Genomic DNA, 27,750 nt, shown 5'->3' with positions numbered 1-27,750 from the left:
TGAAAGTATGACCTTTAAGTTTATTATTTAAATTACAACTTTCAGGTCACATGATTGCTATGCACTGACAGTATTTCCATTGTAAGAAACCATCAATTTTGACGTAACGATTTTTCATTTCAAGGTTAAGCATTTTCTCAAGTCTCAAATCTCTTGAAGAAGTTCTTTCTTTTCCTCAAAATACTTCTGAAACCACTCAATATGTTCAATCTTCTGTTTAACACTGAGGTATGGGTTTTTCGAAAGCCCACAGATGACTAGTTCCATGAAGTGGCGAATAGGTCCTTGCTTGGGAAAGTCTTCGAGGTGTTTCTCTAGAAAGATATGTTCATGAAATTCAGCATCATCCTCCATCCCTAACAAAAGGGACAAAAAAAAAAAAAGACAAAGTTGTTACCATAATATAACAGCAAACTTATCGAAGTAAAAAAGCATATACTCTGCAAAAAATCTTAAATTAGTAAAATTAACGGTTCTGTGCCTTTTAATTTTTTTGCACAGTTAAGCCAACCACACAGAAGTGGAAGAAACCACAGAATTTTAAGACATTAATTTCTCCCTCCACACAAAAGTCAGCATAGATCATACTCCCATCTACCATACTACTTCCATTTTGTGCTCTCATTTGTAAGAGTATCTAATATTTAAAATCAACTTTCCGGCTAGTAATCTCACTGAAAATCGATGCCAAGGCAGGAGCAGGGGGAATAATTTAAAAAAAAATAAAAAATAAATCAAACTTCTTCTTAGTAAAAACCTGCTTATTTAATACATGAAAATTGTTATTCATCACAGGTACCACCTTTTAGTCTAGGGACGCTTTCTTGATAAACTCTAAGAAAACACTGACTGCCTAAATTCTGCAGAGGATTAAAGAATACAAGCTAGCCTGGAACAAATGAGGCAACCCCATAAAGTATCTAATACTGAACAGCTATCACACACTTGCGCGTTCATTCCAAGTTGTGCTTTTAACATCCTATTGCTACCAAATGGGCACAGAAAATTGTTTTTCTAACACTTTCTGAATCTGAGTGTATGCTGATGTAAAAATATTGTGTATCTCACCAGCTGCTACTTTTAAGTTGCAACCAGCGCAAACGATGATGCATTCAAAAGCATCCACAGGACCATGGGACAAGGGATTATCGTAGATCTCTAATCAAGCACAGCTCAGATCCTATGGTAAATTTTTGTTCTCTGTCCTGTGGATTTCCTTTGCTGCTGTTGATACTACGATGCCAGCATACACAAGACAGACTCAGACCACCAGTATCTACATAAAGAAAGAAGGCTGCTTTCACCGTGCCCAATTCTGAGGTAGAAAACCAAGGCAAACTGGGATTTGCAATTGAAAGATTTTTTCTTCAGTTAGGGATACATGAAAATTTTTGCTTGATCCCAATTTGCTATAGATTTGTAAATGACATTTACACCTTTAGGTAAAAATCTGTTATTAGAGAAATACAGTGCATACGAACACTTCCAGATGACAAAAATGGGAAGTCTACACCATAGACAATAAGTGTACACGGATTTTTTTTATGCTAGCTAGGATATAATACATTATTTGACAACATTAAAACAGCAATATTATAATTGAAGTAATTAAGCCATGCCAGTCCTAGGCTTCCTCCTGTGTTAGAACTTCTACAGTTTCAGAAGAAATGATGCACATCTCTGGGATGGAAAAGTCTCTCAGCTTGTATTTGTTAAGTTTGCATTATTTCTTTCCTGTTCTAAAGTTTAGGTACTGCAATATCTAAAGGAGCTAGGAAATACTTCTATTTTTCCCACAGATTTTTCCCAGAAATATGTCAGTTATCAATACCAGCTATGTGCCACTTTTATCTCCCTTGTCCTTAAAAAACAAAGCACATTTCTTTCTTCAGAAGCTCTCTTCTTTTTCCTTTATGATAAAAGGAAAATAAAAAAAAAAGATCATGCCAGCTTCAGAAGGTATATTTCTGCTGTGCTTGGAAACTTATGTCCACTTACAGAAGTACAGAGATGATCCTTTTACCATGGCACCCACGCTGACTTTCGCCCACTAAGGGAAGGTGGAATCTCACTGTACCTGAATGCTGCTGGTTGCCTTCACAAGCTAACATCCTTTCCAGACTTCCATACTTTTGCTGGTCACAAAAATCCAAGAGAACTAAACCAAGGAACCTACTACTGAAAGAACCTGAATAATGCTGACAGTAAAATTTGGCCTTCTGGATGCTCTTCTTTTGGGGATAGATATAGGGTATCAGGAGAGATTATGTCTAATTAATAATTTCACCAATTTTCATCTCTAACCCAAAAGAAATTAAACCATTTATAGTCTCACAAAAATGCAGATCAGAAGGAAATATTACATCATGTATTTTGATCTCCCATTTGTCAAAGACATGATATATGGTTTGGGGATGAAGTGTGAAGTCCGAACATTTCAGTTAGACCACATATTTCAGTCCTCAGAAAAGTAAAGTGTGCATCACAAAAAGAGACCACAATTGCCCAAAGCACCAGAGGCTGAGACCTCTGGTGGGAACTGATTAGATGAGATATGTTCACATGACTCCCCACCCCCAGCAAGCCATAACTCCAGCTGCATGGGAAGAACAAGCCTGTCCCTCAGCCTCTCTTGCACTGTCCTCAGAAAACTAATTTGAAAGAACATGCACAGTGAAGTCTAAAGTAGAGGATTTTCTTTATCAACCTCAAAGCAAGAAGTCACCCACTCTCAAAATCCTACTTCCAATCCCCTATGTACTACAAAACAGAAAGTCTGGGGAATTCCTCTAGCTAAAACACTAACCTTTCCAAGACACGACCAACCTTGCCTTAAAGATGACATCTCAAATGCAGATGTCCATCCTTAGAGGAAGTGTTGGTGACATACTATAAAGACGACCAAGTATCCTGATCTAGTGAAACACGCCCCTGCCCATGGCAGGGGGTTTGGACTAGATGATCTTTTAAAGGCGTCTTCCAACCCAAGCCATTCTGATTCTAGGATTTTTAGAATGAGATAAATCATGCTCTTACAGTAGGTTCCTAGAATACACTCAATTAGTAAAGCAAACCCGCTCTAAAATCCCACTCTACTCAGCGCTTGCCAGGCCACACCTGTAGTACTGCGTACAGTTCTGGTCCCCGCTGTACAAAAAGGATGTGGACAGGCTGGAAGGGGTCCAGAGAAGGGCCACCAAGATGATCAAAGAACTGTGAAGCCTGCTGTATGAGGATAGGCTGGGAGAACAGGGTTTGTTCAGCCTTGAGAAAAGGAAGCTCAGAGGGGATCTCATCACCATGTACCAGCACTTAAGGGGTGGCTACAAAGAAGATGGAGACTCCCTTTTTACACGGAGTCACATGGAGCGGACAAGGGGGAACGGACAAAAGTTGCTCTTGGGGAGATTCCGATTGGACACCAGAGGAAAATTTTTCACACTGAGGACAGTCACCCATTGGAATAATCTCCCCAGGGAGGTGGTTGACTCGGCCACGTTGGACACCTTCAAGATTCGGCTGGACAGGGTGCTGGGCCATCTTGTTTAGACTCTGCTCTTCCTAGAAAGGTTGGACTGGATGATCCCTGAGGTCCCTTCCAACCTGTGATTCTGTGTAAAATGGTTGTGTAACGCCTGCCACCTTTCTCGGTAAACTGATCTGATGCTTCTCTGCATCTTGGCAAAACAGCCAGAACAGGACTTGGTTAACACTTGTCTACAGAAGCCATATGGGGCAATTGAGGCATTAGTTTTCTGAGAGTTCCGTTAAGCCTGTCACTTCTGCCATAACACCCTCTGGCCCACCAGAAGCATTTGCTCCTCAGAATGAGGTGCTAAAGCAAAGTAGCACCATTAATCTGCACTGTCCTTTTTAACAACTGCACTCCTTAGGATTTGAGTCACTAAAGCATAAACGCACAGAAATAATTCTAAAAAGGGCCAGAAATCAATGTTATTCCCAACTTTTTACCATGGCAAGTCATGGAGCAGAACTAAAGCTACTAGAAGCAGAAGAGGCAAGCAGAAAGGAGGAGGAATGACGTTACGCAAGCTATACTAATGGTTTGCTAATCTGGTAAAAATTAATCAGAGGTCAGAGAGTTGGAAAGAAAAAAGGTAGTTTTCTGCCTAACAATGACTTCAACTGCATCAGATAAGGGAAAGGACATGCAGGCAGGAGCAGACAACAGGGCAGCAGGGTCAGGAGGGGAAGACTGCTAATGGCCTCTGCAGCAAGCCAGTATGTCTAGCCACATCTTCAGATGTTCGCACCCAAGCCAGACAAGTTTTAAAAATCGTGACCTTGCGCTGAAGTCTCAAAGCACAGCACAGTGCCTTGGTAAAGCACTCTAATGAGAACACCAGAGGTGCTCTGGAGCCAAGAAAAACAGTTATAAGCAGTCTTCTTTCTTTTTTATATTTCATTTAAAAGTTTAAAGGCTTTCATAATGCTAGAAGTTGAGTATAGGTGCTTCCTCAATAGAAAATTTAATTGCACTTAAGTATTTAAAGCCACATGCTCATGGCATAAAAGAAAAATCACACATTTCTTGATACAGAACAAGCTGAGGTAATGTCCTCCTGTTGAGGGAGGTGACTTACAAAACCGCAAAATTAGCAGCAGGGCATCTTTCTTTTGCAGAGACACCAAAATTACAGTATGTTGATATAACTGGAGCAAGGTTCTCAAGCTTTTACTGTGCTTTGACGTACCTGATCTTATTAACAGCCTGTGGCTGGCAGTTTGATAGGATGGAATTTACTGAGTTGATATTTCAACCTGAGAGGTGACAGATTTTGGAACACTTCACTGGAATTTTCCACATGACTAGCCTTTGTGGACAAATCAATAAAGATTCTTGTTTAAGTATATGTAAAGACTCTTTGTCCATTTGCCACCCCATCCCAGACAGCACGGTTCCGGCCGCGTTGCTGCAACAGAAAAACCATTGGCCGCCAAAGACGCCTGGTCCACTTACGGCCCCAGACAGCAAGGTTCCAGCCACATTACAACAACAGAAAAGCCATTGGCCACAGTGGTTTTAAGCTTGCAAAAACATGACTAGAGGATACTTGGATTTCTACATGATGGAACAGATCAATTCTGGGAGCAGTGATTAAATTCTGTGAAGAAACTGCCAAAATAGGATGAGAATAAACATTAAGAAACAATGAACCACATTAAGCAATTTGCAATTCAGTATAGGACAGATTTTCAAAGACTCCCAGCTTCAGATACTAACCTGTTTTGCTTTCAGTGACTGAATCATTCTAAAGTAGTTCTGTTTGATGTCTTTAAAGTCTTTTAAAAAAAAGAAAGACCCACAGCCAAGCTCTCCCTGAAGTTATGAAGTCCCCGTTCCTAAAGTGTACACTTGCTTTGTGCAGTTGTTCTTCCCTTCTTTAACATTCGTTTTCCCTCTCTGCTGGCTTAACTTCACACAGACCTTTTTTTTTTAAATGGTAATAAAAATTAAATACCATGCACAAAGATGTCTAGTTAAGATAGATGCCCAGAGTGAGTGAATATTGGGACTGTTTATTCTTATGAAACAGACAGAACAAAGGGAGCAAACAACTGTTTAACACTCAGCCTGCACAGATAGCTGACTAGGATCTGGCTAGCCACTTGGTCTGAGAGCCGCACCAAAGAACAGAATCAGCATTATAAAACACACACAGCAGTTTTAAGATTCCCTATCCTCTGCTAGAAGCTTCTTTAAAGAAGTTGTATAGTAAAAGGTATTATGTAACAGGCTTGAATGGCCTTTTGGTGTTGAAAGCATCAGAGCTGAAGGAGGGAGTTCTCCCTTTTCTGGCAGCAGCCAGTCCTCAGATCATCCAAACCACCTGCAAAACTTCACCTGAAGGGTGCCAGAATTAGTTCATCTGAAGCATCTCTGATTTGAGGCAGTTGGAAAGTTATATTTGTTTACTATCAAATGCATGACTGATAGCTGAAACACTATGTTAAAACAATCACAGGGCATAGCATACTCTAATTCTCAAAAAAGAGAAATACAGACAGATAATAAAAGTTAACAGTGCACGTACCAGCTTCATTGTCAATTGGGAACTCCCACAGTATTCCTTCTTTTGTCCACTGGATCATCTCCTCAAAACCATTTCGGGGAGGCTGTGCAGTTATTGCTCCAATCTCCTTCGCAAATTCCAGATCCCAAATTGTTGGTGAAGATACTGAAGAAGAAATTTTGTAAAGATCTGTCAGCATGCCAAAGACTCATCACCAGTTAAAAGAAGGTCCTTTAACATGAACCTTTACAGAGGTTAATACTTTCAGCTGTGCAGATTTTTCTAGCTTAGATGCCAGCATCACCTTTCTCAAGTAAGAATCCTCTGTTGAAATGAAAGTCCATTAAATTCTCGAATGTCTGGTAAAAATGTACTCTGAATCCCTAGGGGACAATTTATTTTTAAGCCTTTCACACAGAGCAGGAATTCAATTTTTCCACAATTTTTTCTTCCTTTTTGTCTTTCACAAATTGTTCGTACGACAAACTCTGAACTTGACTGGTGTACTCTGCTAAAGGAATCTTGCTTACTACAGGAGTTTTCAGCTACTTCACAACTATACTCTCCTTCAGGGAGAAAACTCGATATACAAACAATGGCAATTCCTTCCCCAACACTCGTAAGTGCCCCAGGTTTTGTCTCCTGAGCTTGAGAAACCCTGGTTTCCTATTCTTCTCCCAAAGTCAAATAGTCCCTTTAGGGAAGCATCTTTCCTGATGCACCTTTTTTTTTTTTTGGTAAATCAAAAAGGCTACTCATATGGCAGCAGAGTTACTCTTAAGGAGTTCCTGCCCCTCCACCCAGGAGGGCTGGTCATGAGCCCAGATTGAACCGCATTACTGAAGTGAAGGAAACAAGCTGTTACCACAGGACAGGGAGGAACTGCTGGGAGTGCCTTGGGCTGCTGTCTCATGAGCTGGCCTAAGTCACACTCTCCTTTGTTTTCTCTCTCCCCATTATCAAATCACCCTAAGCTCCTAGGAACAGAGATCTTGATGTGATTTCAAATGTTACAGTCCATTTGAAGTGGATCATGACTAATCAGCTATTATTTTACTACTCATAAGTATTTGAAACTAAGATATAATTTCATCTTTGGCTCAGTGGCTTACAACTCAACTGGATTTAAAAAAAACATCTCCCTGCTCATTTAAGAAAACACAAAATGAAAGGGCAAACAGTATTTTTACGTACTGAAAAGTGTTTTCATTTTTTGTGTTAAATCAGAAGATACTTCTGCAACTTATTTCTTACTTAGCAGGGAAATTTCCAGAACTACATTCCCTAGCTGCCTACTTTGATTTGAGGACTGGAGGCAAGAATAAAATACAGATAAAAGACAACATGAGAAACCATACCAGAATGAAATTATTGTCCACATCTTAAAGAATACCTTCTAATAATGCACTACTAATGCATCTTCTAACAGGAGAGAGCAGAAACTAATTTTTTCAAGCTTGCAGTAAAGGTGATAAACATTATATCTGTACCTCTGTAAAACACACAAAAAAAATACTAATATTTTATATTAAGTTACTGATATTTTATGTTGTTATTAATAATTTTTTCAGGATGTCAATTTACTTTCCAGATAACATTCAGGTTTTCAAAATAAATAGTCAATACATTATCACAGAACTTACTTTTCTGTCATGTATAAAAAATATTTTAACTCATTATCTCCACTAATATGAGCCAAGACAGTGAAAGCAAATGAATCAAGGTATCAAGTATCATACTGGTATTTCCCAACATAATGCAAAAAAGCTTTCTGTCACCAGGCTTAGTCAGTAAGCCAAGTAATAAGCATCCTGGCTTAGAATGTATTGTAGATTTCCTGAAGACTACCTGGAATCAAACAAGGAACCACCACATAAAAAGCTGAAAGAAGCTTCCTTCTTAATACCTAATTACAAATCCAGTATAGTCCACTTCCTCTCTTACACAATTTGTACACATTCTAGTTTTGTATTAAAAAGTGTACCTCAGTTTTTTATCTAAGGTGACTACTACGTGCTCTTGCATCTACATTGTGCTCATGCAAAAAAGGTTAAATTCTCACCATTTTATCTGAGTAAATCTGATTCAACACAAGCACCAGTTACCTGAACATCACATTTGTCAAGACCACTAAAAACAAATGCTGCATCATTCCTTGTTTTTTATATGTAAAATTGACTGATTTTAAGGAAATTGACAATCTTAAAGGCCAGCAAATTTAATTCCATTCTAATAAGCAACTTTCATAGTCCACCACACAGGTGGGTGCATTCAGAAAGCTCACAGCTGCTTGAAAATGCTTGAAAATATGCAAATAGCACTACCTGACATTTTACTAAATAAATTAAGTAAACAAATTAATTTCTCCCTGCAGTTTCAAGTGTAAAAAAAAAAAAAAAAAGAGAGAAAACAGCTAGAATATGGCAAAAACTAACAGTCCTACTCTTGAAACAGAAACAAATATGTATCAGGGAGGAATACTATTTCTTCTGCAGCTGGTGACTTTACATATAGTTCTAAGTCGCTACACTGGAGTAAAGTTTTGCTTCTAAAAGGCCTCAGAATAGCTATGGGAAATCAGCCTATTAAAGATCAGTGCTAACAATGCACATTTCATTGTTCGGAAATAAATGTGACGGAGGGAGTTCTTTACATGACTTACCCATATTCACACTCTTAGCCAAAACCCAGTCTGTCGTAAACCTAAGTCTTCACACGTGAAAGCCATCCCCCTTACGCAGCACAAAGACTGTTCCCACAGAGCTCTACCTTCAGTGAATATGACGGTGGGTCACACATGCTTTGCCTTTTTTTTGTTTTCATCTTCAATGAGTTTTGGCATTTATAGTTGTTGAATAAGGACTTGGCTGGATGGTCACATCCAGAGAAGAGCAGTCAACAGCTCAATATCTGGATGGAGACAAGTGGTGTCCCTCAGGGTTCCATACTGGGACCAGTGCTGTTTAGCATCTTCACCAACAACACAGACAGTGGGATCAAGTGCACCCTGAGAAAATCTGCAGATGACACCAAGCTGAAGGATTGGGGTGACACGCCTGAGGGACAGGATGTCATTCAGAGGGACCTGGACAAGATCAAGAAGTGGGCCCATCTAAACTTCAGGAGGTACAACAAGGCCAAGTGCAAGGTGCTGCACCTGGGTCAGGGAAATCCCCAATATCAACACAGGCTGAGGGATGAAGCGATTGAGAGCAGCCCTGCCAACAAGGACTTGGGGGCACCGGTGGATGAACAGCTGGATGTGAGCTGACAACGTGCACCCACAGCCCAGAAGGCCAACCGTGTCCTGGTTCTGTATCCAAAGCACCATGGGCAGCAGGTCAAGGGAGGTCATTCTGCCCCTCTGCTCTCCTGAAGCCCCACCTGGAGCACCGTGTCCAGCTCTGGAGCCCTTGGCCCAAGACACACATGGACCTGTTCAAGCAGGTCCCGAGGAGAGCCACAAAAATGAACAGAGGGCTGGAGCACCTCTCCTATGAAGAGGACAGGCTGAGAGAGTTGGGGTTGTTCAGCCTCAAGAAGAGAAGACTCCGGGCAGACCTTACTGCAGCCTTTCAATACTTAAAAGGCGCTTGTAAAAAAGATGAGGACAGACTTTTTAGTAGGCATGATGCAATAGGACAAGGGGTAATTGTTTTAAACTAAAAGAAGATAGATTCAGACTAAATCTAAAGAAGAAATGTTTTACAGTGAGGGTGGTGAAACACTGGCACAGGTTGTCCAGAGAGGTGGTAGATGCCCCATCCCTGGAAACATTCAAGGTCAGGCTGGATGGGGCTCTGAGCAACCTGACCTAGCTGAAGATGTCCCTGCTCACTGCAGGGGGTTTGGACCAGATGACCTGTAAAGCTCCTTCCAACCCAGACCGTTCTATGATTCAAAACATACATGAAGAGCTTTACTGTAGACAAAGCAAGGTGTCATTTATCAGCCACTTACAGGATCTTTCAAGCTACACATACAAACTAAACGAGAGAAGGCCACGAAGCAATCAAATGCATTGTCTTGGTTTTCTTCTACCCTGCTTATGCTCAGGCACCTGTAGAGCACGCTTGTTTCCCTGGGATCACAGCCTTGTGCATCTTGGCCATAAAACGAATGCAGCAAGCCTGCAACTTGACCAAATAAGCTACCAGTGCCAACATACCCACTCTCCAGGCTGGTTTCACGCTCACAGATGAAAGACTAACCTTACTGACAAAAAGCCAGTTTTATCCTTCAAGTTCAGTAACAGAATGTCCTGATTAGCGCAGAAAACATTAATCTGTAACACTGCATACAAGTTATGCTTACTGAAATCAGTTACATTATTCTTTTTAACAGGTCTGAAAGCAGGAAGTTAACAGGTCATAAGTCTCCTTCACAACAGTGAATCTCTTGATATTCTAAAAATTCAGAACTTGGCTTCACTGGGTTTTTGGTTATTAAATTTCCACTAACCTGTTTGCAGTGCATTTTCTGTTTCTGTAGAAGCTTTGGTGAATATATTAAGCCTCCTTCCTACTTTGAGACTTCTATAAACAAAAAAGAAAAACGATATTTAGTATTTCACAACACTTCCCAACACTGCCAGATAACAAATTTAAAAGCACAAAATATTCTCATGAACTAACAGATCTCTGGAGAAAAAAAAAAGGAGAGATAGTGACTCTCACAAAATCCTCAGGCTTTTTACCAGAGAAAGTGTTTATGACTTTATTATTCATCTGTAACAGAGCTTCCCAAAACATTTCCCTGTGAAAGAATGAGCATAAATCAAACATTATATTTGCAGTCATTTTTTTACTGAAATATTTAGGACTCTGAACAAAGCTAAACAGTATCAAACCACAGTACTCAAGCCATTTTACAAAGTTGCAACTAAAAAGTGAATCTGGTGCTTTGAGTTTTTCCCTTGTAAAAAATATTGCACAATTCAGGAAGAGAAAAGGCAACAGCTAAATCAAACAATTCCTGCTTTATGACATAAATAGCCTTTCTGGAAGATTACACAGCCACCTTCTCTGCCATATGGCAAATATTCAAAGTGTATCTGTATGATATATTTTAAATATATCACCCTGATGCTCTCTCTTCTGAATATAAAAATATTTCACCCTGGCCATCTAGTTTTAATCATACTGATCTTTAGCATAAGCCTAAAAACATTTTTTAAAATCCAAGAGTTCAACAAGTAATGAAAATAAATATTCTTATAAATGAAAACAAAGAAAAACCTATGCCTTTACTGTAGAACAGACTCAACTTTAGAACAAATAATTCTTTTAATCATACAATCTTCTAGGTTTCCACTGAAATTCTACTGTTTTCTACTTTATGTTAATAGTATTCTCTGTTACTCTGGCAATACTTGCCCTTCCTAACCTTAAAATTTCACCTCTCTGGATTTACTGCAGGTTTCTGATGGCCACAACTGCAAACCTGCTCTTGTCATATTACATTTTACTGATGTAACTACCCTGGATCTATTTCAGCACAGAGCATTCTAATTACAGAGCCTTAAAAGAATGTTGATTTAGGATTATATTTTCCTATCTGTGTGTAACTCCCAATAACACTGGCCAAAGATACAAGCAAGACTTGGAAGAACATTTATTTTAAAATGCCTACTTCAGATTACTATAAAGCAACATCATTCATTTCACTGAAATCTACTAACTCAATTTAAACTTAGATATTCTTCCTAACCCATTCTTTTCATGTTATCAATAGATAAGCATACCCGTCAGGGATGCAGGAGGAAACTTAGACTGAAACTGGAGACAGTTTGTTCATTAAAAACTATTAAAACTATTTTAAAGGTACTGTTCCTGAAGTTATATACCAAGTACACTTTCATCACACAAAAGAAGGCGAGACAGCTTCTCAGATACAACAACTTATTAAATGTCCTCAAACGTAACTGAAATTCACTTTACTTTGCAGTATGTTAATAAAAGTTTAGCAAAGATGTAAAATAATATACACTGTACAAGCACATAACACATCAGGTTTTGAGTTTATACTTCTATCGTATTACTTCTTTTCTTTCAAACTTCGAAAACCTTTTAATCCAGCACCTTAACTAAAGTATTTCTCATAGTCAGTCAAGGATCATAGCCTAATACCGAGTTACTTTCATGCGATTACCAACTCTGATAATCATCTCCAGATTAAAAATATCTATAGAGCTATTGAGCAACTGATAATGAAGTCAGTTCCCTTGCTCCTCAAAGCAACAGTTTATAGCTGTATGAAAACCCAGGACAGAAATATCTAAGTCAGGAGGGCCTGGTCTACAACCTTGTTCCACTTCTTCCTTTTAACCTCCATTACAAGAAGTCCTTCTTGCACTTTCTACAAGCTTCACGCCAGGAAAAGAGATCACTGCTGGCTGGCCTTGTAATATTGAAGAGGCCCAAGAGATACTTCCATAACACACCTTAACAGTTTGGTAGTTCCAGAACGAGGAAGTTACTCAGAAACATTTCAGGCAGCAGGCTACGTGCTTCTCATGACTGGCGATAGCTACTTCTTCGAGGTTTCTGCATGATCTACACGGCTCAATGCGTATGTTACAATCCATTCCTTATGGGAAGCCACAACTCTCTGTTTATGATATACTGAAATAGATGTCTTGAATAAAAAGGGCAGAATATTGTACCCGTAAATTTAATCTTTTTTTTCCTTAGTTATCCAAATTCTGCCTTCAGCATTATCTATCTAAACACAAATGAATCCCTCAACTTCCAGCTGCTAACCCCAGGAAAAGGGGATTCATTTCCACATTGAATTAATGATTAGAGCAGTTAATCTTACAAAAAACTGAACTGCTAGAGAAAAGAATGTACTGGGAAGGAATGTGATGATGAGCTGCCAAGGGAAAATCAAAAGACCACAGGCAGGAAAGCATAGCTTACAGAAGTTAAGAAAAAAAAATTAAGAGTACTCCTTAGTTCATTAAGAAATAGACTGGCCACATAACCAGCGGCAAGATAAATTTAAGGAGTACCCTGAAATCATCATGTAAATTATTATAATTGTCTATGAAATGAACTTAATATCACAGACAATAGAGAAATCAATTACAGAATGACTTCTCAGTTGCAACAAAGTGGTAAAAAAAGTAAAACTTTAAAACCTCTTTAAAACCCTAACAGAATTGATGAAGCTTTTCTAAACATAGAACATTTATCAAAGTTTTTCTGTAGATGAAAGTAAGCCCTCAAAGCTTCCATTTCCCAGAAAGTTATATAAATTGTATTATGTGTGAGAATAATTTAAACTGGTTAAAACAAACGCAATTACATTTCAGCACCAAGTATTTTTAATTATCTAAAATTTACTATTAAGAAGTACACATTATTTGATTAGCTGGTTAACATTAACTAATGTGTTCTCAAAGAAATTTATTTCAATGCTAACAGCCCTCTTTTGAAAAACAAGTAATTTTTTTAAGCTCTGAAGTATCATAGTAACCTGAATATGTACAACTAGATCTAAAATATAGTCCATTAGTAATGTTTTGCACACTCCTTCTATTGGAAAGGAACACAACAAAAATACCTTCTGGAGTGAAAAGACTGAGATGACAATCTTTCAGACTTGATTCTTTGACCATCCTCATCCCAATCCAAGAAAATGCGACTGGATATCCTCACACCATTCTGAGCTGGGGACTGCCTTTTAACTGCCATTTCTGAAATAACGTTGCTGAAATTAAAAACATGAATGTAAAAACTCAACAAATCAACAAAGCAAGGAAGTCTGTCACGTGCATTAACCAGAAACTCTGCTCTCAATTGTTTTCATAAGCCTCTAAGACGGAATTATCCATTCCTCACAAAATACACCCATTTTTAAGTCATCAAACAGTCAAGTCTTACTTTTTAAACCCTCAGTTATTACATTCTGTATAGATTAAATGAAAAGTGCTACTTCAGCCTACTAAACCTACAGTGAATGCTTCCTTTGAAATTATTTAGTTTCCAACTAAAAGAAAAATTTCACGTATCTGCATACCAATATTCACAGAGTATGCTAGGTATGCTTTGCTTACGTAAATGAGGAATTTCTCTGGATACAAGGAATACGCCGAAATAGGGAGGCAAAAATCACCATTTTTTTTGGACAGGAAACAACACTGCCCAGGGACAGAGCTGTGCTGCTGCAGACCAAAAGGAAGCTTGCCTTCACACATCAGCTGACATGGGTCAATCATGCCACCATAATAAGTAGGTCACCCTTCCTGATCCACTGCAATCTGTTGCATTGCATAATCATATTACAGCATTAACAGACCACATCTTCCTTCATAATTCTGTAGTCAAAATCATATGTGAAAAACAAACGCTCTCATCTTTTCTGGTGCAATCTGCAGCTCATTCTGTACACAAAACATACCACCTTTCTGCCTCCACCAATTAGTCCCCTTAACTGGAAAGTCTGTTGGTTGGTAAAGACCAAGCCGATAACTCTTCTTCACAGCTATCCTCTCCTCCCAACCACTTCCAGTAACATGCAGTCATCCAAAATTGCAGTGCTCAAGTTTTAAGAGAAAAATATGGTCTCAAAAAAACCAAAAACAGGCCAAGTCAAAAACACTACCTATCCATTTTATGAAAATCTGACTGAAGTTCAGACTATGTTTTCGGTAGGTTAAGTCAAAAGAGATTTTATTAAGAAGAAAGAAATACTTGTGGAAAATTTTAAAAGCTAATTGCCACAGCAACACAGTAGGATTTTCTCTTCAGTCTTAGATGTGGTTTCGAATGGCAGAACAAGAACAGCATAGTGCTTCAAGTACCTACTCTGAAAGAAAAGCATCTGAAAACAAGTTTTAAATTATTTCATTTTAATCTTAACAAAAAAACAATCTCAGGTTAGTTGTGTATCTCACACTAGAAGTTACTCTATGAAGTGCCTACTGGCATTAGTGAGCTGGTGTTGGGCCAGAGGCTTGACACACTTCTGAGGGTCAAGGGGACGTAATTCCTAAGGCCAGTCACACACGGCCCAGCCCAACTGCTTGGCTTGGCTGTGACCTACAAGGCTGGAGTGTTCCCATGCTACAGGGGGATCAGGCTTCCACAGCGAAGCTCTTCTCACAGCTGACCTTGATTTATTTGCGGTTTTGCACAGTAGGTCTGGACAGACTGCTACCAAGCTATCAGAACATGCAGTCAATGGTATCGTATTCTCACTGCAAAGTCCTAATATCACCCCATCATTGGTATAGGAACATTTCTGGCAGCAGCATTCATCAGTCCGTCATTAAAAGTGCCCCTTTATTAACTAATAATAAAACTAAAAAGATGTTTTTAATGTCCTTTGTAATGAAAACCAGCAGACTGCAAATTCATACTCCTACCCCAGTGTACCTACAGTGGTTAGATATTATATGATATTACCTCATGTCACAACATGAGGTTAAAAATAACCTCCTAGATACTTCTGCCTTCCAGAGATGGGAAGAGGTAGAGCTTTTGTAACAAGTCCAGATTCTCTCTCCTTCCTGATCAACAATCAATAGTTATAACACTAAAAATGGAGACCCAAGGAGGTTTGGATATACTTTAGCCTAAGCTCTGAATTACTTTACTTCTTTACCCAAAACAGGAGCTGAAATTTCAACTTGTAGTGCCACTGATTCTATTTTGGTACAGCACTGTTGTAATTTCCATTGAGTGAAACTTCATCCCACATTGAGAAAAATAAATTCCTGTATTGTTAATATTTTCCCTTCCTAGCGAACACGCTGTCCTCACGCTGTCTACAAAACAAGGAAACAAGGGGATGAGACAACTGCGTACAACAGTGACCTCTGGAGGCCATGACACAATCCTGAAAAAAAAAATTTCTTATGAACCAAAAGATCCAGACATCGTACAATTTACTTCACACCGTCATAAATCTTGGTAGTAGTATCACAGTTTTTTGCAGATGAGCATTATATGGCTCTACAGCTTGTGAAGGTATGTCTTTTTTAAATAGTTATAAATCACAGGGAATATATATTGGCTTTTAAAATGTACCAGTATATTGAATGCAAAACCTTTACTGAAAAAAATGAAAAGTTACACTACACATATTCTCTTGTTATCAAATAAAAATCAACACAAAATAGAGATGTATGGATAAAAGTAATTGCTTTCTAATATATTAAAACCATTTTATTGCCTTCTGTTGTACTTTTTAAAATCAAGTTTTAAGACTGTTCAGAAAGCCCACAGTACCAAATTCATCTCAGAGCCTAACTGTGAAAGGTTACTACTAACCAAGTTTCCAGTCATGAAAATCAGCAGGAGTTGGTCTTTCTAGAAAACTCATCCATTGACAGAATTTCAAGTTGTTACCTAACTATTAAGGAAGAAAATAGAACTTCTACTGTTTAATATATTCATCAATGACAGGGACAGTGGGATCAAGTGCACCCTGAGAAAATCTGCAGATGACACCAAGCTGAAGGATTGGGGTGACACGCCTGAGGGACAGGATGTCATTCAGAGGGACCTGGACAAGATCAAGAAGTGGGCCCATCTAAACTTCAGGAGGTACAACAAGGCCAAGTGCAAGGTGCTGCACCTGGGTCAGGGAAATCCCCAATATCAACACAGGCTGAGGGATGAAGCGATTGAGAGCAGCCCTGCCAACAAGGACTTGGGGGCACCGGTGGATGAACAGCTGGATGTGAGCTGACAACGTGCACCCACAGCCCAGAAGGCCAACCGTGTCCTGGTTCTGTATCCAAAGCACCATGGGCAGCAGGTCAAGGGAGGTCATTCTGCCCCTCTGCTCTCCTGAAGCCCCACCTGGAGCACCGTGTCCGGCTCTGGAGCCCTTGGCCCAAGACACACATGGACCTGTTCAAGCAGGTCCCGAGGAGAGCCACAAAAATGAACAGAGGGCTGGAGCACCTCTCCTATGAAGAGGACAGGCTGAGAGAGTTGGGGTTGTTCAGCCTCAAGAAGAGAAGACTCCGGGCAGACCTTACTGCAGCCTTTCAATACTTAAAAGGCGCTTGTAAAAAAGATGAGGACAGACTTTTTAGTAGGCATGATGCAATAGGACAAGGGGTAATTGTTTTAAACTAAAAGAAGATAGATTCAGACTAAATCTAAAGAAGAAATGTTTTACAGTGAGGGTGGTGAAACACTGGCACAGGTTGTCCAGAGAGGTGGTAGATGCCCCATCCCTGGAAACATTCAAGGTCAGGCTGGACGGGGCTCTGAGCAACCTGACCTAGCTGAAGGTGTCCCTGCTCACTGCAGGGGGTTTGGACTAGATGACCTGTAAAGCTCCTTCCAACCCAAACCATTCTATTATTCTTTTCAGCATAAAATAAAAAATATTTTACATTCCCAGGTAAAAGCAAGCTAGTTCACAAAGCTGCCTCAGGGAATAGAATGTGCCAATTCAAATCACAGCAAGCCAGCTGTGCCATTCCTAGTGAACCAAAAAGGCTGGTTTTGGTTGAGGAAAAGACATTTTTCTAACCATAGTGATTCATCTACAAGCCTGTTATAAAATATTTTAATAGCACATCTTAACCTATCGACCAATTACACAGAGGCACTATATAGTAGCAGGGACTTCAGCTTTTAAATTTCTGAAGAATTTAAACTTTCTTTCTGCATTAAAAAAAAACTTTTTGCTTATACTACAACTTCCTTAGATGCTTTCTTCTTCCACAGCAGCCACAGCTGTGGAATTGCTTCACGGAAAGTGAGTACAGCGAGGCTTTGTTGCCTGTAGGCAGACCAACCACATTTAGAGAAGAATACATATACCTTAAGGAACAGATGCAGGCCCATATGAGGTTAGCCACTGCATGTATTAGCTTGTTCAGTATCAGTATGGTCCTCCAACATCTTACCAGGAACTGAAGTAGGTTCCAATTACATTCAAGTTGGCCACCCACAGCTAATGCCATTATTAAGACATTTGTGTGCTCCACTCTTCCGAAAACCTCACTGACAGATGGAACAACCTCACTGATATTTAATAGTTTATTAAACTTATTCTTTATATAAAATATTCCTTATTTATTCTCCTTACATTAATAAGCGTCTCTTAGGTTTTTGGTAATACTGCACACAAAAACAAGAAAATGCAGAAACACATTGATTTTACATAAAACAGCCAGACCTCTAACCTTTAAAGCTATTTGTTTTAGCTCCAAAGGCCTATGGAGAGATAAGCTTCTGTCAAGTTCTCAAGATCTCGTATATTCAGGCTGAGATGACATTATGAAAACAGAGTGCACACACAGCCTTTGGAGATGCTTGCATGTATACCTAAATCCTCACAGGTTTGGAGAGAATTTCATTCTGCCCTCCACAATGATCATTAGCACTCTTGGCAGAGAGAATCATGAATACAGCCTAAAAGGGAAACTTGCAGTTTCTCCCTTTTCCCCTCACAATCTCCAAAGAACATGCATTTTGTTTACATAGTTATTCACTGAGCATCTATTTGCCACCATCTAACTCAGTCTATTTGCAACCATCTGTCAGTCTTCCTTGGTTTTCACTCACAAAGGGCAGACATCAGCCACAAACATCATTAGTTTGTTGGCTGCTCTGTTCGCAATTCATTGATAAACATACATAGCAGATCCAGAGCAACCTACAAATTCATGGGTCAAACTTCAATCCTAGTTTGGGGCAAATTCCTTTTCACAGAATAAATTGAAACTAAGATGATAAGCAGCTTGCAGTTCACACAGCAAGCAGCCATAACCAAAGGTTTCACATTCCCGTTTTGCTGAAGATTCAGTTTTCTGTTTAGTTCAGCACCTCAGCTGGATTTAATGCCTTATTTTCTGAGTAGTTATCTGAATGCTAGCTTAAAAAAAAAAAAAAAAAGTATGAAAAAATCTGGTTTTAGCCATCATCCAAAAGAGCAGTATGCACAACTGTTTCAGTTTCCAAACAAATGTTTCTCATCTATTTGTAAGACACACTGGAAATGGAGTTAAGCCAAGAGATGAGCTTCTTGGGTTGACTGGAAAGTTTTGAAAAGAAGGGTGGGGCTATAAATAGAGCTGCTGTAGCTCAGTTCTGCAGAGCTGTCATGAAAATCCACCAGTCCAGACAGAACGTCTGAAACATTTACAAATCCATCCATTGTGTGAGAATTTCAGAAGCGTGGAAAAAAAAAAAAAAAGAAAAAGAAAAAAACAACCCAAACCTGTTATTTTGCTAGCCTGTCCAAGAAAATAACGATCCTGGGCAGGAAAACAATTCCATTTCTGCAAAACCATTTTAGAACGAGGAGGGAGTGTGGTATAACCAGACCACTGACGTTCCCATTATTCTTTAATTCCAAGTATAACCTATCCAAGTGTATCTCTTAGGGCCACCTTTCCAACACAGAACCCAGTCATCTTCAAGATGACATTGCAAAATCAGAACTTCAAACGTTAACGAGAATAACATTCGATATACAGACCGTAGATTAATAGTTCCCCCTTTTTTCTGTTTATCTGTGGTTTCTTCATGTCGTCTTAGTTGTGCAAGTAGTTCTGATTGTGTCTGTTTCTTGTTGTGTGGTAGGGAAGATGCAACTGCAGAAGCAGCTGCCACCAGTTCTGGATTTAAAGGCCTGCCGCTGTAAGAGACACAACAGATATGGAAATATGAAAAAATAAAAGCCTGAATATATTTAAATTATCATTCCTGCACTATCATTTTAAGTCTTAATTACTCAGAAGTTACAGTTACACATTATCCCAAGTTGGGGTGCAGGTGGCCAGAGGGAAGGCTAGGTTTGCCCTATGTTGCACTAATCATCAGCTGTTAAACTACACTGACAAGCTGTTGTACTCAAGTGGCGAAAGACCACAGGCAGCACAGACCTGCAAGATTATAAACGCGATGTGGTGGTGAGCCACCCGTGAGTCTCAACAATCATGATGCCATTCTTAATTTTGGGTTTTGCTTTTTTCTTTACCTTTTTCCTCAGATTTACTGTATTTTATCTGAACACTATTTCCCCCCTCCCATTAAAATAACTTCCCACAGGCAGCTGCTAGTGCTACCTTTCAAGAGTCTCAGTGCAGAAAAAGGTAACACATTGTAGAAAGCACACCACATCTTTTATCCAGATTCTCCTGTGACTTACTGCAATCTGCGTCTACACTACATTCCCTTAGAGACTCCTTTCATTACTAGGCTTTATTTTGTCCTCAGTAACATAAAAATTAAAAATTTGAAAAAAAGAAGAAAACAGGCTAAGAAAAGTTTGTTATACTTTACCGCTGGGTGCCTTCTGTAGTTTGCTGAAGCATGCTACCTTCACTGTCTGGGCCTTCCAGCTTGTTTGTGGCTTGCGTTTTGATTTCACGTGTTTTTAATTGTTGGAGTTTCTTCCTGTAGCTGACTTCTACTTTCATATTACCAATAAGTTCTAACAACTTCTGCTTTGGTGTTTCTGCTGTACCCTCCTGACTCTTCGACTCCACTTCAGTGGCACTGCCTTTGGAAGCAGTGGATTCATCTTTCTCAGCAGAAAACACGCTGCTTGTGCTGAAGGGTTTCTGTATTTTGCTAGATGATAGACAAAGTTTAAAAAAAAAAAAATAAGTGCATAAACAAACAGAAGTTATAAGTAGGCTGAATTTTGTAAGCCTACAAAAAAAACACCCCATCAGTTATAACTGTCTAGGCCTAACTGCATAAAAACGGAGTATGTTATGTACCTGTCAAACGTACCTTTTGACTTTTGAGAAGGGCTAGGGCACTATTAAAAACTTTTGATTATTTATGGTTTCTTCATCACAAAAATCACGTAAAGAACTTTATTTCCTCCACAACTAAATTGTTTTTAAGCTAGGAGCTTAAAACTTCTAAGGTATCCCTGCATTAGGTAGCAGGCTGAGAGTTTGAATCTACTGGTGCACAGATACTTAAATTTATTAGTACTATATAAAACTCACTGTAACTCTAAAATGAGGCAACAAAGAGATCCCGGCTGGCTGCCTGGAAAAAGATTGTACACAAGCATTTAGCTTCACATTGTTTTACGCTTGTAGCACTACTATGGATCACTTTCCCCTAACCTGTGTCCTGCAATACAGCAGCCAAGCATTTGTGCAGCCTTATGAGGAAACAGATCCTGCTGCAAGATAACCCAGTAACAAAAAAAAAAAAAGTTACTTTGGTTATTTTTCCATCTGGAACAGCTCCTCTACCTAGTGTACCACATCACTGCAAAGAAGCTAAAACCAGCATGGTGCAGATGAGGATGTGAGGCCGGGGACAGCATGGAGCTGCTCAGGATATTGCTGCAACACAGCCACAACAGCATTCTCTGGAAAAAACTATAATAAAATTCAAAGAACTGCCTCTTTAATGTTCTAAAATGAAATGCTTGAATCTCTAAATTCACAACTACTTTTTTGTTTGAAAACCACCTTCAAATTACGAAAATAAAGAAAAAAGCTTACAATTAGATGTTTATTTTAGTTCAAAATATAACACTCCAATAGATCTGAAAGAATTTTGAAATACTTTCCCCCTTCACACACACCTCTCTCTGGCAAAAAAAGAAAAATCTGCCGGTATCAGCAGGCACCGCATTATTACTTCAGTCACCCTGCACTTAATAAATTGTCAGCATTAAACCCTAAATTTCAATGTTGAAAAGCAACAGGAAAACTTAAGGAAAGCTTCAGAACCACATTACTGAGAAGACAGTAGGAGTCCTGCTGTTTCACACAGAGCTGTTCTCCACAGATCTTTTTCAAACACGTTCTTCATTAATTCAGACTGCATGCTCCTTAAAGCTACTTATCCATTCAGAGATCTTTGCACACAGCGTCAGAAAAACACAGCAAGACTGCAAGCCTTAAAGGCAGTAGTACATTCCCGTTTGCATTCCTGTATCTCACCCACCCCAGGTTTATCTTCTGCTCGGAAGCCTACCCTTAGAAAGCAAACACAGCTACAAAAGAAACTAAGCTGCTGTATAAATGAGACCATCACAATATCAGAACTTGTTCAAAACCATTGAGGAGCTTTGGAATGAAAAAAAAAAAAAAAAAGCTCCACTGACTTTTCATTAATAGGAGATAAAATCTTTTAATAAAAATAACAATGAACTTGCAAATACTACTTTTAGCCAGCGCTTTGGGCATGTACCTCTGCCAACAGCCAGCACTGCCTTGCTGATATGACGAGCATATCGCATGTTATTGTGCTCATATCACATGACAGATCACAGACAGATCGCTGTATAATTATGCTCAGGTCACCTACACGTACCGCCCACACAAAGATGAGAAGGACACCAGGAAAGCGACACGAGAAACACCGCCCAAACCACCCGCCTCTACCTGCCTCCGCTTCCCCAGTGGCTTCTGCCCACTGGTGCCAGCAGCACAGAGCACCGGCGGGACAGACGGACTCGGCCCCGGCCCTGGCCCCGGCCCCGGCCCCGGCCCCGGCCCCGGCCCCGGCCCTGGTTGCGGGGGTTAAACCCCGAGTCACCGGGGAACAACGCAGCTGAAGCCAGGCCGGCCGCACCACCCACCCGCCATGGTCACGGGAGAAAATGGCTAAAACACGAGACCCCCTTCGCCCCCCCCCCCCCCTATTTAACGCAAAGGCGAAGAGCGACAACCTGCTCCCGGGGCACAGGCCGCGGCAAGGCAACCCCCGCCCGCGGCGGAGGCTGGCGGCGCTCCCCGGGGAGCGAGGCGGCCCCCGTCCCTCAAAAGGCCTCAACCCCTCCATGGCACCCACCCCGCCGCCGGGCGCCCCCACCCCCAGATGAAGGATTTACAGGAGGCGCCGGTACCTGCGAGGCCTCCCCTCCGGCCGCGCTGCCCCTGCCGCCTCCCGGCCACTGGCCGGCCCGGCGAGGCGCCGCACGGCGAGGCGCCAAGAGCCCCCGGCCGCGCCGCCACGGAAGCGGCTCCACATGGTGCCCGCGGCGCGGCCGCCCGCCCCGGTCCGTCCCTCTGCGCGGGCCGTCCCCGACCGCAGCTGCCGACTGGGAACAGGAGCTGCGCCGAGCGTTCCGCGCACCGGCGTTCCGGCTGGCAGCGGGGTGCCACAACCTCCCCAAATCCTCCTCCGCCAAAACCACCCCAGTCACAGGCAGTTTCTTACGGGTTTTCACTTAGTGTCAGGAGTCGCAAGCCCAAGTCTTGGGATGGCCCTTGTGAAGCACTTAATGGTTCCAGACACCCACAAGGGTTTCAGTTAGGGCCACAAAGCACGCACTTCTAATGATTTTGTGGAGGAAACAAAAATATCTGTGTTTATTAAGTTCCCATGTCTAGTCAGATGGTTCTCATTATTTCCATCATTCTCCCACTCACTAAACTGGCTCCACATTAGGGGCACCAGTCCTGTCCCAGTGGAAGGACAGCTCACCCATTCCAGTTTCCTAAGCGTTAAGTACATATTTCTTGATATTTAATCAAGAGATGTAATAGAATCCATAGATATAAATTCCAAAATGAGTCTTCTTTTTGACTTGTCAGCAGTACAGATGAGGACAAATGAAACAGGTAGCAGCATCCAGACCTGTGCTGCCATGGTAGCTGAATACAGTTACCCCTCCAAAGGACAGATGATCTTGTATTTCAGAGCATAAATTGTTTTAAGAAATCTAAAAGTAACTTCCTTCACAGCCAGCTAATTCAAGCACCTATCACCTTTCTCTAAAGCTTGTGGAACGGAAAATATTAAATATAAAACACAGGGCACAGCCGGTTTCAGCCCGCACAGCACTTTTGGTGCGTGGCTGGTTCCACAACGGTGTTTCGGCACCCGGCTCCTGTTCGCTGCCTCACTTCTTGCCATTTCCACAGGGATCACAGGTGCCCAAGGAGTGTGGAGTCCCTCTCTGCATCTGGCAAAGCTGCTGCACTTTTTCTCTTGTGCTTTCCTTCCAGCTGGGTGGTGAACGTCAACCATGGGGCAGGAAGCACAAGGGGGCAAGGGAAGGGAAAAAGGGGGCAACCTTCTTTTTCTGGACAAAATCTGTCCACAACTAAAGAATAACTGGGCTTACAAATACCAAAGCGGTGAAATCTGGTGTTTTCCCAGTCTCTGCTCCAGGATATGCCCGTAATGGCTTTGGGGTGTCCAGCTCGCATACAGTATCTTTCCTTAGCTGTTGCTGAGGAAAATGGCTTCCTGCTGTGCACACAAATAGTAATAAGAACCCTCATCTAGCTGAAAAGGGTCAGAGGAACTTCAGATGTACCAGAAATGGAAGGAAAATATTGTGTCTGGCTCAAATCAGTCTGAAACCAAACTGAAAACAAAAATCCAATTAACTGGGAACTGCTGCTGTTGGCCAGTTTCCTCAAACTTTGTCTGACTTTTGGCAATACTCACTTGTCCATGTGCTTTTTGTCTTCTGAGGTTTTTCTTTTTCTTATTGCATGCAATAGCAATTTCCAAGTGACTTTTTTACCTTTGATATACAAATGCCCCACACTTCCTCCACACAGATCTTTCATCTAGGTAACTTCACTAACTTTTACTCCTTAAAAATCCACTCTTTCGCATCACAACCCTCCATCCCTGTGAGCTGCTGCCTGGTAATGTCACATCACCCTGGCTGAGGCAACGTACCAAGACAATTCCCAGAGTTTGGTTGATATTTAGTAACTAACTCTCCATAACCCCATTGCATGCTTGAACCATTAATCATTAAAACAATGGATAGAAGTCTTACAAAAATGTCCAAGAAACATATCATTTTCAGCTCTGTCTGTTGGTCTTTTGGGTTGCTGGTTTTGCACAATCTGTTAAGGGTAAGTATTTGCAGTTGGCTAATAAACAGGCAGAAAAGACTCATGGTGCACCATAACTCCATAGCAACTGGTAGTTATTAAGAATATTAAGCAAACTAAGAAAAAAATATTTATTGTGCAATCAAAGTGTAGAAAACAGAACCTGGAAGTACAGTTCTTACACTGCAAAGCAACATTCCTCCAAAGACCTATCTCTGTGGGTGGTTTACTTTGCTGTAAATCAGACCATATCAACACAATCCTTGAACACAGCTGAACACCTCTGACATTTTCACTCCTGTTGGAATCAGCAGTCACAGCCACAGTAATGTCACAGTCAGTGTCATCAAATCTGCTTCAAATTATTTTGGCAGTCTTCAGATGCCTTTTCACACAGCTATGCATTCTGCACTGCCCAGCTGGACTGTTTACCTGCATGTTCTCCATTGTTTTACAGTCACAACGAGCAAATACCAGGTGATAAAATGGTAGCTGCAGCTAGTCCCTTCTCTCTCAGAATGACACCTTTAGCAGGAACATGAACTTTATTTTCCCCCTCAGATTTGCACTATCTCTCATCCCTGTGCTTCCAGATAGATTTGTAGTAAGGTCTTCAATCTCCATGCTTACTAGGAAGATGCTACAGTCCAGGAAGTTCTGGAGTTCCCAAGGTGGTGGGACCGTCTATGATAGTAATTAATTTGGTGCCACAGAAATGGACTAGCAGACTGAAACGCCTCGTGCTGAGGCTCCTCACCTCTGGCTTGGGGACTCTATTTTGCATTAGGTTAGGGCGAAACATCCTTGTGAAACATGTAGTTCAAAGCTGTCCCTCAAACCCTCACTTAATTGACTGCAACCTAGTCTGGGAAGGACAACACTGTCCTCTCACTTGCAGGTGACAGTAGTACATCAGTACCCAAATCACTACTACCTGTGTAAGGCCTTACATGCTGAAGCCATCTTACTTTTTCTCCATGCACAATCTCCATGTGGCACTGTACTACTTGAGCCACCTCTCCAAAAAGTCTGGACAACATCCACTGCAAGGTTTGGTGGTGTCACTTCTGCAGCTCTGGCTGCTATTCTGGGATGATACTTGCGAAGAACTAACGTTCATCCTCCTGTACAATGAAGATTTCCTAAGAATTAGGAAAGACAAAATGGCTTTCAGGGAGAAAATGGATTGCTGTGGTTGGCTCTAGATGGTGGGCCCAGGAGACACTCTTGGTGCTGGGATCCTGCAAGATGGAAAGGAACGCATGTTGCAAGGAAACCCTTTCCTCTCCTGCATTAGACAAGTTTCCACAGCATCGTGCTCAAGCTTTTCAGCTCCCAGAAGTCACGCATCCCTCCAGTGCCAAAACACTCTGCTGAAGAGCAGTTGTGCCCCTCCTGTCACACAGTGGCCATCACATCCAAAGCCAATCCCCCATACCCCAAGCCAGACCCCTTCAGTCCCAGAAAACACTTCCATGTTCCTGCAAAGCACTTGCAGGCCAAGTTCTCTGCACACGTGTCCCATTTCTGTCCTGCCTAAAACTTCTGAGGAGAAGCTTGAAGTTAAGCCCCAAACAAATTGTCTATTAGGACCTCCCAAGCCAGCACAGCGCAGGGGCAAAAAATACGGTTTGGCTTAGTAGGCATGGGTGCAGGTAGCAGAAATAGCCATACGGTGGCAATATGCTCATTGTAGTGCTGCATTTCACGGCTATAAAAATCTGCCAGGCAACATTTCAAGTACTCTCACCAGCTCGATCTTTTGTATAGGGCCCAAACAAGAGCAGACCAGGCCTGGTGGTCTGCCAGAGGAACGTGGTTCTGAACAAGTACCCTGAAATACTCAAGGCCTGTTGTTTCAGCGGGCAAACTACAACAGCAGGCAGCACGTGACTTAATGGCATATTAGTTGCAAACTTCATTACATTAAGGGCTTAGATACTTTTCACCAGCTGAATCTTCCAACAGCGCCACAGTCCTGCTAAAAAAGAAGTCGGCACACAGGTCAAAATTCTTTGTGACCTAGCAGTAATCTCTAAGTATTTCAGATCATTGGAGATGCACAACTAATTCACCATCACTAACTGGTTACAACAGACTCAGCAATTATTGCTACATTGCAGCAATAAAGTAATTTACAATTTGATGTATTGTTTCTAAAACCATATATAACCTAGCCTGCTCTTCTTTAACAATTACCATATTTTGAAGAATAGCCCCAAACCATTTAAAAGGAATGTTTCAATAAAATAACCACATAGAATAATCAGCTGTATCTGAAGACTACAATGAATTAAAAGTGATAGGAAAAAAAGTACATTTAACTTCCTGGTATTTATAATGCTTGCTCCTTGGTTTGGGCTTTGAAAATAGGAACAGTCAGTTTTATTTTGGGGAAGACACCATGGATCCAAGCTCATATATCTAGGTCTGCGTGTCTCGATCTGCGTACAGCACTCCCCAGAAACACTGCCTGGTCTGTCAGAATATCTTGAGTATTACTGATCACTGGTATACATTATGGGCAATGCTTATTAACCTTTCCACAGGCTGTACAGTGTCCTACTCCTTTCACCTGGAGATTGCTTCTGAAGAGCCTTATTGCAAGCACTTCCATTAATTCCTAATACAAAGAAGAAGAAGAAAAAAGGAGGTTTGCACAGTTTCAGCTGAGGAAAGTGCTATTAACCCTCAGCATGGTAGTTTAAGCCACCATATTCCACTTTATATTGCCAAAAAGTTAGGACCACAAAAGCAATGTCTCAACTTTACCAGAAGTCACTTGTTGATCTGCAGCAAACTGCTTACAGATTGCTTACATTTGCAACATCTGTCCATGTCCAAGTTGTAGAACAGTAATGTGCTACAGGTCGCTGCCTTTCATGTGCGAGTAAAGCTAGAGTTCTTAGCAGATGTCTGAACAGGAACACCTCTTACTTTGCATCTCTGCAATTATTTGAC

The 27,750-nt window shown here is 40.9% G+C and overlaps 1 protein-coding gene across 1 annotated transcript; it reads right to left on the bottom strand.

Annotated features, from left to right (window-relative positions):
- MRPS31 (mitochondrial ribosomal protein S31) lies at positions 1-23,016 on the bottom strand. Its single transcript, XM_064440931.1, has 7 exons — positions 22,836-23,016; positions 20,294-20,584; positions 19,488-19,646; positions 13,602-13,748; positions 10,497-10,570; positions 6,057-6,200; positions 1-356 (listed from the first exon to the last, which is right to left on the bottom strand). The coding sequence occupies exons 1-7, from the start codon at positions 22,958-22,960 to the stop codon at positions 145-147; spliced, it is 1,152 nt and encodes a 383-aa protein (XP_064297001.1). The 5' UTR covers positions 22,961-23,016; the 3' UTR covers positions 1-144.
- Positions 23,017-27,750: the final 4,734 nt, after the last annotated feature.

This window comes from Phalacrocorax carbo, chromosome 1 (assembly GCF_963921805.1).
Source record: "Phalacrocorax carbo chromosome 1, bPhaCar2.1, whole genome shotgun sequence".
In the NCBI taxonomy this organism is placed as follows: domain Eukaryota; kingdom Metazoa; phylum Chordata; class Aves; order Suliformes; family Phalacrocoracidae; genus Phalacrocorax; species Phalacrocorax carbo.
This window is presented reverse-complemented; position numbering and strand designations above follow the sequence as displayed.